We start from the raw sequence: 15827 nt of genomic DNA, 5'->3' as shown, positions 1-15827 counted from the left end.
GAATATAGGAATTGGATCGTTGAGACGCCGATCGAATGTCAGAATTGATATTTCAACCGGCGAATTGTCGAATTGAATGTTGGAATTGACGAATCGAATGTCTGAAATGACGAAGAGAATGTTCGATTGACAAATTGAATCTTTGAATTGCCGAATGGCACGTTTGAGTGTTTCAAGTGAAGAATTGAATGTTGGATTTAAAAATTGAAAGTTTGAATCGCAGAGTTGAATGTTTCAAGTGACGAATTGAATGTTTGACTTGACAAATTGAATGTTTGATTGGCGAATTGGATGTTTGAAGTGACGAATTGAATGTTTGAATTGAACAACTAAATGTTTGAACAACAAGTTTGAATTTTGGCGGGGATGGATACCCATAAATAGCCACCAACACAAGAACAGAGAACAAACAAACAAACAAACAAACACTTGCAAAAATATTCTTTACTGAAAGTTCTACATGTATTTGATATGTACACTGTTAACCTCTTAATGTGAGATAGATATTTCTGTATAAAATATACATTTGTTTGTGTCATACTTAAAAAATACTAACATGAATTTTCATACAAACAGTTCACCATGTATCACCCTTCAAGTTCAAAACACTTCTGTTACTTTAATTTGAAACACAATATGGAAGTGTGTCAAAAATTATTGCATGCCTTCCAAAAATAGAGTTTACAGGAATGACATTGACATGCAAGATAAATAAAAAGTTAATCCTGATTAAAATCTTGCACTAAGCAAGGCTTGTAAACCAACCCTTTCAAAGAATATGACCCAACAGTGGCTATGAACTCGACACCATAGTGTCTTAATACTCAATTTATAAATTAAGTATTTTTATTAGATGGGACATTTTTAAAAGCACCAAAGTAAAGGAAAAAGAATCTCTTTTTTTTTTTTTTTTTTTAACCCAAATTCTAACCACCTCATAATCATCAAAAGCACAGAAATTTCAACAAAGTCCAGCACTGCTGGTGAAACTAGTAATCTACTCTTGCAGAGATGAATTGTAATGACCAGTCCACAAAGGTAATGTGAAACTATGCAGGATGTTCTCAACTGATCCTAATAAAAAGTTTGAAAAATAGAAACTAGAAAGTGTACTTGTATGAGAACTGTGACACCACCTTTCTGTGTCAAAATCTTAAGTTCAAAACTAAAAAAAACTGTTGAAATGAATATTTTTTTTGCAACCATTCAGAGACTTCCATAAAATGCACCAAAATTGAAAGATTTTACAACAGACAAGCATTTCTTAAATTTGCTCAAATTATTGACAACACTAGAGAATGTTACCTTAGTATCTACAGTTTGTTACTTTACACTGTGCTTGCTACTGAAAGGTGTTTATAATAAGGTCCTTTAGGAGCCTTCCAGATATTTTTATCACTATTCGAAGAACATCCTTTGTCACCTGTGACTGCTGCTGCTAGCAATAAAACCTTGAAAATGCAACCTTGGTACAATCTGGTCTCTGATCCCAGCTTTTTTCAGGCACTGCAACTATACCTTTTGAAGTACAAAGCGATATTAGTGTGGAACAAAATGTAACAAAATCTATTATTAAATTGTGTTCATAGACAGGAAACTTAACCCTTGCCATGCCTCCTTCAACCTAGGAATGTTAATGGCTGCCAAAAACTTTCCAGGAAACATAAGAAAATTGCCTGCAAGTTACTTATGACGGTCTAGCCCTTCACTTAGGAGAATGAGCAAAACTCAAGTCTACTCGTGCTTGTAAACTGCACTATGCTCTGGGAGTTCAAGAGGTTGGAGTGACTTTACCTAATCTAACCTAACCATAAATGTGTACTGGTAATATATAATATGACATTAATAAAGTACGATTTTACAAGTGCAATATACACTTCAGTGGAACTTTACAACCATACACAACAAAAACACTGTGCTCTGAAGGTTTTACTCACCATCTGTCAATGCTTGCTCTACTTTTTCATCCTCGTGGATTTCCCTGTAAAATAATTTTCAAAAAATGCTTACACAATAACAAACACAAATTAAATCCTTGTCATTACTTTGCTCTATCACAATTGCTTTGGCCCATCATGGAGACTCAAACCCTCTGTTAACACTCCAGGGCAAGTTTGCATCTTTGAGATAAAAAATCAATTTTTTAACAGTCAAGCAAATAAAACACATTCATTAGAGATGTCTTATGTTTTGTCTCATGGTCAAAGATATGGTGTTTGAAACTGTAACATGGTTTAATAACAATAGCCAGGAGAGGATGTAAATATTTCAGATGGAAAGTGGCGAAACAGTTGCAAAAGTATCCAGTGAATACCAACAAAGCCCAGATATCAACTGGGAAAATCTCTCCATCAACTCTGTCCTCTTCATACTCTAATACCTCTAACATTAACAATCCCTTTTAAACCATCTCTCTCATCCTATACAATGCCAAAACAGTAGCCAACAATTAATAAACAAACAGAGAAGTAAATACAATTGTAACCAATTTTCCATAAAACTCAGAGAAGTAAATACCTTACTCTTTCTTCCTCCAAGCTGTCAACAATGAAGCTTCTCTTCTGCACTAATTCTAGCAACTCAGACAGTAATTCCCTCTCTCTCTTCAAATCATCACTAGATTTCACTTCATCTATTGATGACAAAAAATTGAACTTTTAACCCTTTAACTCCCTTGAGTGACCAAGACAGAATTTCTCCTTACTATAGCAATACAATATCAAGCAAACAAGTGATGAGAATAAAGAAAGATATCAATTAGGGGATTATTGGTTGATCCAAAGCTAAATTCTCTGAACTAATGTCATAAGAATTGTATGGAAGACAGTAAAGAGAATTACTATTGAGATTTTGGGAGTGAAAGTATGCAAGTCCTCCACACTATTCTCTAAACATTCCCTAAAGTGCTCATAAGAAGTATCTGTCGAACAATCAAGAGCTGTTTGAGTGTGTGATCATTTCCTTTATTCTCATGACCTTAATGTTTGATTCAGAGGCAACACTGCTTGGAGAAATTAGATGCTAGTCTTAACTTTGATTTTGGTTTTACAACACTCTGGAAATGTGCTCTATCTATAGTGACTGATGCTCACAAAAGGCTTAACTCTTCACCTCTCATGGCTACTAATTTTCTCAGTTCTCCTTCCACTGTGCGATATCTTTCTTCATAATTGTGGGACTGTAGCCTAAGAAGGACGCAAAGCAAACAAGCCATAAATACTCTCATAGGAACTCCCCAAACTTCAAGTCATAAATTCCTTACAGAGTCTTTGAGGAGGAACTCCTTGCACTGTATCTTGGATTTATCTCTATACATATGAATGTGGATCTCTATTAGCTGGTAATTAACAAAGACAGAAGCCCAGAGTTAAGTGACACAACCTAATAGAAAGTGAGACTAAGCCATTATGTTCCAGTGTCTCTACTAAGGATTTCAATGATTTTCTTAAAAGATAAAAAACCTGTCCTTTTCTCTTAACAATTTCTGTCAGCTGAAATCTATACCTGTCCAGTAAAAACATCAGCACATTTAGAAAGGGTCAAGTTTTCCTGCACTTCACTTTGATTGTGGGTTCCTAAAGGACATTTCATGATTTTAACACGACCCATCTCTAGTTGTTACCAGGCTGAGCGAGTGATCTTGTTCGGCCATGAGTATGATGAATTTTGTTCTGAATATTGCGAATGTGAATCGTTTTCATCCTATCGATTTCAACAAACAGTTTTCAGTTATTTTGAGAAGGAACCCTCAGATTGTTTGTAAGTGTTCAACATTTCGATTTATTTGAGCTTTGTATACTTTTATTTTGCTTTATTTTGCTTCGCGTTTGCAAGTTTCGATTCTACTTTCAGAAACATATTTGTAGGCCTTTTATTTGATGAACCTGGATTAAAAGACTCTAAAATTAACCGATCGATTCAGCAGCTACATTGATTATTACCCTTCATCTGGCATGGGTAAAAGGCGTAATCACAACATTCTCTTTACCCCACACAAAAACTATTTTTCATAGCTGATATAATGGTAGAATTTTGACCTTTAAGTGCATATATGATAAAATCCACTTGTATGTTATTAGTTATATACAAAGATTTAGAAAAAAGAATTTCTAATTTGCAGAATACAGAATGGTATAATTCATTTTAGAGTGGTTACTTACAAGTATATCAGTTCTGATTCTCTTCTCAAAATCACATTCCGTTCATGAACCACACCAAGCCAATCCCGTAGAAGTTCTTCCTCACAGTCATTAAAGGGCCTCTCGGCTGTGGAGATCGTTTGAAAATCTTGTCCAAAATCTCAAATATCAACAATCTCTGAATGTGAATTATGTATGTACACATTGAACTCAAAACAGTATTTTTTTTAACTTTTACACTCAAAAGTTTTGCAAATAACTCCTGCTAAGAAACAGTTGCATACTCACAGTCCATACTTTCTCTCAAGTTGTGTTCAATTTCCACTCCTCGTCTTTCCAGTTCTCCATGTAATACCTCCAAAGACTGCAATTCAGCATCAATCTCAGCAGGAGAAAGAGTTATTTCTTCCTCTTTAATCAGATCAGTACTGTTACAGCTGCGATTCTTAGCATTGCGCAATGAGAAAATTGCATCTCTTTCTGCTCTGCTGGTTCTACTATTCTCTCGACCAAAGCAGAATTCTCCCTCAACTTCCATGACACACTTATATTCCTCAGCAATCCTGTGATATTCTAAGTCCCTGGGTTCCATGGTTTCAACAGTGAAAAATCTGCTGTTGATTTTGGTGGTGGATGCTTCCTGTGCTATGATGATTGACATTCTAGGTGAACTGCAAGATGAACTAGAGTCACTAAGAGATGCTCTGTGTCCATTTGATAAAGGCAGTGACCACTGAATCTCTGGTGAGTAACCAACAACTGGTGATGATGGATTACTTGAAATTTGCAAATCTTTCATATTTTCATTTGGCATTTGTTTTTCAGTGGGTGAGACAGATGAATCACTTCCCGAGAAAGAAAATTCAGCTGCAACTTTCAAATTCCTTGCAGATATTTTGTCATCAGCTGACAGAGAACTCAGAAAATTACTCTGTGTATATAACGGCATATCAATACCACTGTCATGAGATGCTGAATGTCGTTTTAACCCTGGAGAGTGTCGTTCAGAATTAGGAGATTGAGGACTTGCAGGATCAACTTGAAGAGATGGAACCTCACTTGACACTTGGTCAGACTTAGCGATGGAGTAATCATTTTCTGTGGCATGTGGCTCTCCACTAATTTGACTGTCACTTGAAACACTTTCATCTACTTGAGTGTGGTCGACATTTATAATAACTATGTTGTCATTTGTATCTATACTTTGCATGCTATCTGTTGAAGTACCTGGTAAAGTAGCAAATTCAACATCCTTAGTGTCAGATGAATTATTTTCATCCTTAGACTCAGATGTGTGATCATCAGCTGGTTCTGTACTTTCTTCACTTCCATGCTCAGAAGAATCATGTTTTTTCTTGGATTCATTTAAAGGGAAGTCAGCTGTTTTATCAGTTATACTTGATTTTTGTTCTATTCCCGCAGATGAACTACTAGATTTTGATGACACTAAATCTGATTTCCCCAATGTTAAATCTGACTTTCCCTTGACAGATTTTCTTCCACTACTTCCATTGTCCATATACATTTTTCGCAATTCCTTCACACTTCGCCGACTTGTACCAAAGCTTGGTTTCTTTACCTCTCCTGCCTTACCAGAGCCTATTGAATGTTTCCTTGATGTAACTTGATGAGCTTCAGTTTGCTGTTTCCAAGCAGAAATACATCTTAGTTCTCTCTGAATTTCAACACTTTTCTTTGCCACGTTATTCTTGTGTTTTTCATCAATCATGTCATTGATGTTCAGAAACTTTTCCCGCAGTCTTTGTACACTCTTGGCAGCTGCTGAAGGCTCAGTCTCTTCAGAAACACTTATCTTCTGTGACTTAGTTGACTTAGTTGAATCACTTTGGACACTAGACTCTGAAAATTTATGCTGATTATCTGGCTTTTCCAAGTTCTCTTCTACTGAAGCATTGACCTGGCTGTCAGATTCATTTGCAAGTGAATCACCATCTCCAGTTCCACTGTTCCCGTGTTTTGTCTTATGTCCCTGATTCAAAAATTCTGGTGAAACACACTCAGTATCACCTTTCTTAGAGACCTTATCATCTTCAATACTTCCTTTACCTTCTGTAGCCCTTTTCAGTAACTCCTCTTTAAAAGAAAAAAAGAGATTCACAGAAGGTGATTCTGGGTCTTTTGTAGACCTCTGATCATCTGATTTCTGTTTAAGTTTTTCCACCTCCTCCTCTTGTTGTTCTTTAGACTCTAAAAGCAACTTTGGTGATGAAGTCTCCGAACTTTCATATGGTACCTCCACACTCAAGGTCTTGTTTACCAGTTCACTACAGCTACTTTTAACACTATCACTTTCATTTAATTTACTGACTTGACTAATATCAGGAGCTCGTCTTTTGTTTTCTGGTGACCAAGATGAATTCTCTTTATCACCCAGTTCCTCGGAATCAAAATATTTTCCTTTCCCTTCACGTTTCTTCCTAAGCCTTCCTCCACCAGAGAATCGCCGTTTCTTCTCACCTTGCTCAATTTTCTTCACCTTTGACCTGTCATAACGCTGTGATGAGCGTGACTGCTTTGGGCTTTTCACAACACGAGGTTTCCCTCGGGTTAGTGGCTGTGGCAATGCAGCCAGTGTTATTGCATTCTTTTTAACAACTGAGAACTGTCTTTGAAGTGGGCTTTTATCAGATAGTTTCGTAGAATTGCTGTCAGACAGATTAGGAGAAGATTCAAGAGATGGACCCTTCTGTGTTTGCTTTTGCTGGGCAGCATTTGTCAACGGTTCTAGTTTAATTTTGATGGGATTTTCCTTCTGACCTGTAGGGGTAAAGCAGAAGCAAGAGATCTCTTAGAATTAACATTTCACTTCCAAGATCTAACTACCAATTCCATACTGTCTATCAAACTTTCTCATAATTTTAGCTCCAAGACTTTGATATAAAATCAAACTGTAGTCCCCATTTAATATTTCCTTATTCAAGCCTGAAAAAAATGACCACCAGCAATAATTCACACAAGTAACATTGTCATTACATGAACATTATAGTTTATACAAAAGTCTGAAGACCACAAGTACTTCAACATATTGATACAAATTTGGCAGAAAGTAAATGAGCTTCTGGGAGTCCTGGTGCCTAATAATTATTGCTCTGGACTCTGGATCGAGAGAGGTCTGGGTTCTAATCCTGGCCCAGTCATTGTGTTGTGTTCTTTGTTAACCCTTTAACTCCCAGAAATGATCAATATGAAACTTCCCCCTATAATATCCATACAGTATCCAGCAAACAGGTAATGAGAATACTCAAACTTATCAGGTAAAAGTTGTGATCCAGATCTAATACCAAATTCTCATAACTAATTTACAAAGAAATATACAGCAAGCAAGAAGCAAGAACTAATAATCAGATCTTAGGAGTTAGAGGGTTAAAACATTTTACTCTCACAGCGTCCCTCTCTGCCCAGGTATATCACTCGAGACCAGAAACGTCTTCTCGTGCCAAGGTATGAGTCAAGATAACTCTCTCTCATATAGAGGAGCTTCGTTACGGAACTTTTTTAACTACAATTATAATAAGGAAGCATCGGCGGCCCTCAATCTTAATCAGCTCAGGAAGCGAGTGAGTTCTGAAGATTATTTTAAAGACTTTAAGTTCAAATGTACATCTGCATCTGCTATAAGATGCAGACAACATAATTTTATATATTATTGATCATTGTGTCCATGCAACATTTAAAAAAAAAATTATATATATGTTGGCTTAATTCTTAAACACATGATCCGACAAGCATTATAGCTTTAAAAACCATCATGTTTAAATAAAGATTGTGTACGTGTATGTATGTATGTATCAGTGGGTACTAGAAATTTCCAGGGAAGCCTGCAAAGGACTGGTGCCTCATTTGGGGGAGGGGGGGGGGGAGGTGGAGTGGTAACACTCCTAATCACATTATGCTATAGAACCTGGATAAGCTCTGGCTTAGCAATCCTCTCGGCTTGAGTACAGACTTTTATACGCCAGCATCCTGTTTAAGCTGCAGTTAAAATGTCTTCTTTCTGAATATACTACCATTCCTGACTGAAAGCTCTACATGTAAGGGAACGTTGATACCAAAATTATTTTGTAGGTAAAAATATAATTAAATTACCTCCTGGGCAATCAAATAAACAGCAGAACTTCTTTGTATCAGGGAAGTAATGATATGTTCCAGGTCGAAGGCAGGCTCTGCATTTATCACATCTGAAGCATGCCCTATGGAACAACTTCCTTTCTGCAATCAGCCTTTCCATGAGAAACACTCTGTTGTGACAGATAAAACAATCATTTCCCAGCATTGGTGATTTTCTTGGAGCGCTTGGAACAAGTTCATCTGTACTTCTGTTCTAAAAAATAACGCAGAGATAAAAACATTCATTTCCTTCTAACTGAATTGTGATGGTCAACATAACATAACATAAACTTTATAACATAACATAAACTTGAATTTTATAGTAGCTAATGAACTGATTTCTTTGAGCAGAGACTATAAGAGCTTGAAAATCCCTACCAGGAGGCAGACAAGTATGCTATTTACAGAGCGCAGCTGAGGAGTTGAACTTGAGGCGACCGAGAACAAATCCAGTGAGTGGCAGGGTGGAGGACTTGAGCCTGGAACACTGGATTTATTTACAAGTTCAGCACCCTAACCACTCTGCCATGCCACCTACTCCTCAAAGCACTTTTACTCCAGGATCTGATTGTTAATTCTCCCCTCTAACTGCCACACATTTCCTTGTAAATTAGTTGTAAGAATTTGGTATTACTAGATCAAGATAATCTCTATCTGATAAGTTTGAGTATTCTCAAGACCTTTTAGCTGGATAATGTATGAACATCTTAATAACATCTAGGGGTTATAGAGTTAAGGTTACCACTCTGAAACAGCTGCTTAAGAGAATAATATTATGTTATCTGGAATGAAACCATTTAAATCCTCTTAAACAAAGCAGGAAGAAAATAATTGAAGGTATACAGGGTTTTTTTGCATTATTTTTAACTTTGAGTTTGCAACTTGCTTTGATGACACCACAAGACATATGTGCATTGCTAAAACTTTAGATCATTGACATTGACCATAGCACTGACAGGAAGGTTGAAGAGAATATAAGGTGCAAATAGATGCATTTTATTTCAAATATTAAAAAAAGAATCAGTCTATATTTTTCAATACAAGGGAGGGGGGGGGGGGGAAGGAGGAGAGGCTGTTGAGCTAATAGTTGATGCCAAAAAATACCCAGTTTAGATGGGAAAGCAACATCAACATAGGATATTAGCTACCAGATTCCATTAACTTGAATGGGTGTCAACAATCAAGAACAGAATGTCATGAGAGCCATTAATGATCATCTGAGAAAAGAAATCATCAAGATTTGCTTATCACAGCTGATGAAAGCCCACAAACCCCAGCAAAGCAAATGGTTCATGACGTGATGTGATGTGTAACCAGTTGGCCTTGTTACCAGAAGAAGACTGGCAGTATGCAAAGTAACCAATGAAGCCATACCTTGTTTGGGGAAAAATTCTGCTCATGTAAACACTAAAAAAAAAAAAACAAGTAAAATACATGCACTTCTGTCAACACTTACTGTTTCCAGGCTTGTCCTTAAAGGTTCAACACTCAAATATTTACTTCCTTGACCGTGCTCTTTGCTCTTCGTTGATTCTTCTTTAGCATCAGACTTGAAAACATTCCGCAAGGCTGTAGCCACCCTCTTCGCATGACCTGACAACAGGTATATCTGATGGGAGGGTGAGATTCGCTTGCTGCCTTTATGACCGGTAGAGTCGCTTCGTGCTTTGGGCTGTATGTTCATCTTAGTGGAATAGCCCTGGTTAGCTTATGATCAAAAGAAATATTTTAATGCAAATACTCTGAAAGGAAAATTAACAAATTTATCAAGGTCTGAAAGCTGCTTATTGGGTTGTATATTAAGCACTGAAAAGAAGAGACCCAAAGGATTTACCACTACTTTCCTTCTCAATTGAAGTCCTTAAGACTTAACGACTATTGTAAAAAAGTCCAAATTCTTATTATAACAGCCCTGAATCACAAATTAAGGTCACAAAAATAAAATAAATGAATAAAAGGTTCAGAACCTATACCAGTTGAAAACAGACACTGATCAAAGCACTCTAGGCTGCAGTCATTTTAGTTACCATGGTGACTATAAAAAAACAAATACGACTTAATGTGCAGCAGCACAGGTCACCAAACTGGCAAATTAGGTTTATCAATCTGGGTATAATTTCTCACTACATGTTTGCTGGATAATGTATGGATATCGTAAAGAGAAGTTACGTGTTAGTCAATTGTGAGAGTTACAGAGTTAAGAACAACTGAGAAGCATGAGGAAAATATTTTAAACTGGCTGACTACATACCAGGAGTTTTGTTCTTGAAGTACTCATACAGCTGCGAGACATAAGTGATAACGCTCAATTTATCTGGAATGACATTTTCTACCATGTCACCTGCATCAAGTACAATTGGAATACCAAAATGCTTCTCCGCCAAACTAAAAGCCTGTGAAGAATTTCAAATATTACTCATAAAATACTTCATAGATCTTAAAATAAGTCAAACTTCACACTGGGCTAACCTAGTTACAGCCTTTTCTATAGAAGGAAGCATTTACCAATAAGCTATTTGATTTCACCACAGGCCATATTTCAAAGCTCTCAAGTTAATTTGCTGACAAAGAGTGAGTTTTTTCCATTGCATTACTGTGAAATGTTACGCTGCAGGTATCACACTAGGGGTGGGGTGGAAATGAGGTATTTCCCTGAAAAGTGTAAAAAAATCAAGTGTACTTCCCTATTTTGAGTGTGTGCAGAGAGAGTCAATGTTTACAGCCTGCACCAACATATGAGCATGTGCACTTAGTCTAGTCATTAAACCCAAAGACTGGTGAAACAGTTGTTCTGCATGAGAATTTCCAATTGCTGGGATGTGTTCAAAGAACAAAGAGAAGTCTAAATCAGAAGCATGTGCTAAACACATTGACTCGTGGATGGTCTCGAATAGATTGAAGCTAAATCAAGATAAAACTGAAGTGCTACTCATTAGCTCTAGATATCGTCAGTCTCTTGCTTTAACTCATCTTCAAGTTGATGAGGAAAAGATTTGTTCTAGTGAATCAGTACAAAATCTGGGAGTCCACTTTGATCAGCACGCAAGGATGCATGTACATGTGAAAAAAGTCTGTCAAGCCTCATTCTACCTTCTAAGGAATATACGTAAAATTAGAAGATACCTAGAAGCCAGGACACTACTGAAATTCTGATTCATGCCTACATAACCTCTGAATTGGATAATTGTAATTCTCTGCTTTATGGACTTCCAACCTATATGATCAATCAGTTACAGATAATACAGAATGCTGCTGCAAGAATTGTTACTCTCACAAAGAAAACTGATCACATTACTCCTGTTCTATGTAAGCTTCACTGGTTACCAATTCAATATAGAATTATTTTAAAAGTACTCCCATTAGTCTACAAAGGTCTGAATGGTTTAGCTCCTGCTTATATTTCTGAACTTTTACATTATTTTACCAGTTCTTGTTTACTACGCTCTGCTTCACAAAGACCCTTGAGCATTCCAAGGACATCTCTGAAGACATATGGTGACAGCGCTTTTTCAGCTGCTGGCCCCAAACTGTGGAACGAACTACCTTTGTCACTTAGATCATCAAACACTTTGGCTGTTTTCAAAAAGGACTTGAAGACATTTGTTCCAACTTGCCTTTAGTTAATAATTTATACCTTAATTTCCTTTTTAATTACTATGTAATCTCTTTTTTTTATTAATTCGTATTTTTTTTAATCATATAGTAGATATGGTAAAGCGCTATGAAGAAGTAGCCGACTTAGCGCTATATAAATGCTTATTATTATTATTATAAATTATATCTAAAAAGATAATTTTATCAGAACTTTGCTAAACTGAGCAGCAGTTTGGTATCTCAAAAACAACAGTTTAAGTTAGAAACCTTAAATGCACAAAAAATAATAGTTTCAGCGAAAGCATTAAGACTGAATTTGTTTGCGTGAGTCACGAGGTCAGTGTGCAAGACTCTAGAGCTGCAATATTGTTTCAACATCGTAAACCCTTATAACAATGACCTATTGTTATATTCTCTTATTGCAGTATGCGAGAAATACTGCACCAAGTTTACGCAACAAAAACAAAAGAGATGACCCTGACCCAAATCATAACCTGTTGAATTTAATAATTACTTCACGGACTTGACTCTTTAATTAACTTAATTCTGCAATCACATCAAGCTCAAAAGGAGTTCATCTTTGAATGAGATCCAAGCTATGATACTGCTAGCCAGTATTGTGTCACTGTTTAATGGAAAAATTAATCCCAAAAGTAGATTTCTGTACCCACTCCAATAAATCATTTGGAGGAATTCGAAGCAGGCATCTGTGATAAAAAAAAACTTTGATAAATGGTAGAGGCTGTTAATATGTTAAGAAGATAACCCAATATCATTGATGACCCCATTCGGTTAAAATAATAGGAAAGTGCCTTTTAAAACTAAAAACCTGACACGGAATCCCATTATGTATGAGAACTGGATCGTCTCTTAAAATTCAAAGAGCCGCTGGCAAATTACCAGGTCTTCGTAAATTAGGATCTGTTATGTCTGAAAAGGTTAAGAAGGTTGGATCTTCGAGTTCGTTTGTGAACAACAATATTTCTACCGACGTTTTATAACTCAAAATCAAACAAAAGACACAAACGTCCAGCGGCTAAAACGCCCGCAGCCAGGACACCAACTCTTTCACGTTTAACTTTAATTGAATTTTATCGGAAAATGAAAACTTTCAAGAACCCTGCCGGGAAATGAAAGATCGCATTTGCATTCCGAAGCGTCACGCAAAAAAAAAAAAAATGAAGGGTGCAAATATTCTTACAATCCTATATCAACATTCAACAATTCTCTCGCGAAATAAAATGTATTCAATAACGTGACGCCTTCCGATCTGATGAACAATGCTAACGACATGAGTTAGGATGAAACCTAACCGTCTGTGTATAATAAACAAAAGGTCCTCGCGACAAATTAGTACCTAGCTGCAAGAATGTCAAAATTATATGCTTTGCATGGCCGCGGCCGGAAATGAGACACATAAATCTCTGACAACAATATTTGTTTAGCTTTTCAATAAAGCGCACATTTTCTTATCTCTGCTTCTAGCATCTATTCTAATTGTTATGACACCATTAAGGGAAAATAATTGAAACACAAGAGCATGAATTTTAACAAGTGTCATCGTACCATGAAAAATCTATTTTCAGCGATGCCAAGAGAGTGTCTTAGTTTCCTCCCACTATTATATAACTTACTAGCTCATTGTTCTCCATGATGTTCTCTTTGGACAGCCTTTCGAACTCTCTGTAATTAGAGGAAAAAAATTTTTAGTCAAACAATAAAACAGTAATGCATTTCACCAGGACAAACATATCAACTTGAGTCAATTGGCCGGTCAGTAACGAACAAAATGCACACAAACCCCTGGCCCGTGAGACCAGACTTACATCAAATCCGGCCTGTAACGGTGGATAATCGCACAGAACGCCAAACCATCCCGCCATGAAGTTGACATGTTATACACATTCACATCGTTGTAACTCTCTGTCTGTTGTCTACACCAAAATAAAAGGGACCTTGTCCCGGAAAACGAAGTTTTTGCAGCCTTTGGATCCTGTTCCATGTCAACTTCGTTCCCTCTTTTAAACTATCTGCAAACGATGCTAGCAAACTGAAGCTCAGGAATTCAAAGGTGTTGGTTTCCCTGCTCTCTTCACCGGCTGTTGAAGAACACCATACATCACGGAGTCATATGAGTTAGCGATGACCAGTCAAGTACGAAGCTAAACTGCCGCATGAGACCAAAAATTTCCGCACAGATGTCAAGGAAATCTCACTGTAAAAGTAAATTCCAGCACAAAGAGGACACAAACAGCCCATCAGGCAACACAGTCGGACGTTACTTAACTCGTTCAGCCCTGCACGAAGCCAGAAGGCTAGGGACGAAAAGAAATTTCCGAACGCTATCGCTTTCTTGGATCGTCGTGGTTGGTAGTCTGTGAGTACATTCCTGGCATTCCTCTGCACGCTGACAAAATTTGCTCGTTACCGAAGGCTCTAGACAACTTGGAAAATCTTTCCGGATCAAAAACATGATGATTTATTAGCTTGAGTCATTTCCTGGTAATAACAATAGCAAGCCAGGCCAAACTTGCAAGGAATTAACTCCACCCGAGAATATACGGACAGTGTACTCAATGGCCCTTTAAGATGAAAGAAGATTCTCGCAGAAATAGCTGAACTGGGTGAAGTCAACGGAAGGGCGTGGAGGCAAAGCACTTTTTGAAAAGTGATAAGGTTCTCGCAGAAAGGAAGGTCTATGCTATATTTCAGTATACCCGACGATTTGATAAAAAATTTAGTTTAAAGTCGTATTTGGCTCTCTCATTTCTCTTTTGTCTCGCAGAATCCTTTCTTTCACCGTCGTTGACACCCAGTTTCTCACTAGAAAAATTGGTAATAGGCCTTTCCGATTTTCAAGGGAAAATAAACTGTAAACTTAGAACGAAAAAAACAACACCATACGAAAGAAAATTCTCCTCTCTTGCACTGTATAAATATTATGGCTCTCACAAAATTCTCCAATAGAGAAGCGAGGTGAAAGATTACAGTAAAAAGAACGTGATTCTTTAAAGGAGTTTTGCACTAGTTTTAAATTTCGTCCTCAGGATAAATTAGCAAAATCTCTGAATGAAACTTATATTCAATCTAACATGACTAATTCACAACTGAAAGGAAGAAAGGATTTTAATCGGGCGTTCCTATTTAGACCGTTTATGGAGTAGTCTTAGGGCTCGTTACGAATTCTTTCACTGGACAGCTAAAAGCGAGGTCTCTTTCTCGAAAAATTAGAACGTTAAGCCATTTGGAAACGTCAACTCAAAATAATTTCATGTTGCTATGGTGGCCTGTTGGCCTCCCTTATACTGAAGAGTCTCCCGTTAAGAGTGAAGTTTAAAATTATTTGTGAAATATTGTCAAGCCCGATGACTAAGCTTCATTGTTATCAGTAGCGGCATCATACCCTACAGAACAACCGTAATTTTTTTCGCTTTTCGGAAGAACAGAGGCTAGCGTTAGCCGAGGAGTTTTTTTCGCGCCCCCCGCATTTGCCTCCGACCGCCTGAAAGACGTACAAAAAATTACATCTGTTCTGCATTCTATGACATCAAAGCTAAAAGACCAGTTGGTAAAGAGAGGAAAAGTTTGTTTCTTTGTACGCTGAGTTTTAGCTTGCAGCAAGCCGGCAATTGGAACGGTCTATTTTTCCATCGTTCTTTGCTTGAGCCTTTGTATCAAAACTACGGTAAGTGCATATTGTCTGAGATGAAGACAATATTTGTATCAGTTTACGCAACTAAACTCATTTTCACAAGAAAGGTTATGCACTTTTTTACCTCACCTTAAAAGTGAAGGTTTACAGAGCTCGGAAATTGCCTTTTGATTATTTGCAAGTTTCTTTTGATGATAAAGACGTGTGTATCGATGTATAAATTTCTCTTTACATCGCTTGACACTCATCTGTGTTTTATTTCAAGGAATGGGTTAAGCGACACCTATCATGATTTTAATCAGCAGACAACTGAT

The 15827-nt window shown here is 37.0% G+C and overlaps 1 protein-coding gene across 2 annotated transcripts; it reads right to left on the bottom strand.

The window, feature by feature from the left end:
- Window positions 1–426: 426 nt before the first annotated feature.
- Window positions 427–14255, bottom strand: LOC111321438 (uncharacterized). Of its 2 annotated transcripts, none has more exons than XM_022924319.2 (11): window positions 13688–14255; window positions 13496–13544; window positions 10519–10660; window positions 9724–9974; window positions 8247–8481; window positions 4428–6917; window positions 4161–4266; window positions 3112–3185; window positions 2523–2632; window positions 1938–1981; window positions 427–1518 (listed from the first exon to the last, which is right to left on the bottom strand). In XM_022924319.2, the coding sequence occupies exons 1-10, from the start codon at window positions 13861–13863 to the stop codon at window positions 1964–1966; spliced, it is 3651 nt and encodes a 1216-aa protein (XP_022780054.2). In that variant the 5' UTR covers window positions 13864–14255; the 3' UTR covers window positions 427–1518; window positions 1938–1963. The 2 variants fall into 2 exon arrangements, with proteins under 2 accessions (XP_022780054.2, XP_022780053.2); XM_022924318.2 differs by having other exon boundaries at window positions 2518–2632; window positions 13688–14253.
- Window positions 14256–15827: the final 1572 nt, after the last annotated feature.

Source organism: Stylophora pistillata, chromosome 10 (assembly GCF_964205215.1).
Source record: "Stylophora pistillata chromosome 10, jaStyPist1.2, whole genome shotgun sequence".
Taxonomy (NCBI): domain Eukaryota; kingdom Metazoa; phylum Cnidaria; class Anthozoa; order Scleractinia; family Pocilloporidae; genus Stylophora; species Stylophora pistillata.
Note: the sequence above shows the minus strand (reverse complement) of the source record. Positions and strands in the feature narration are given on the sequence as shown.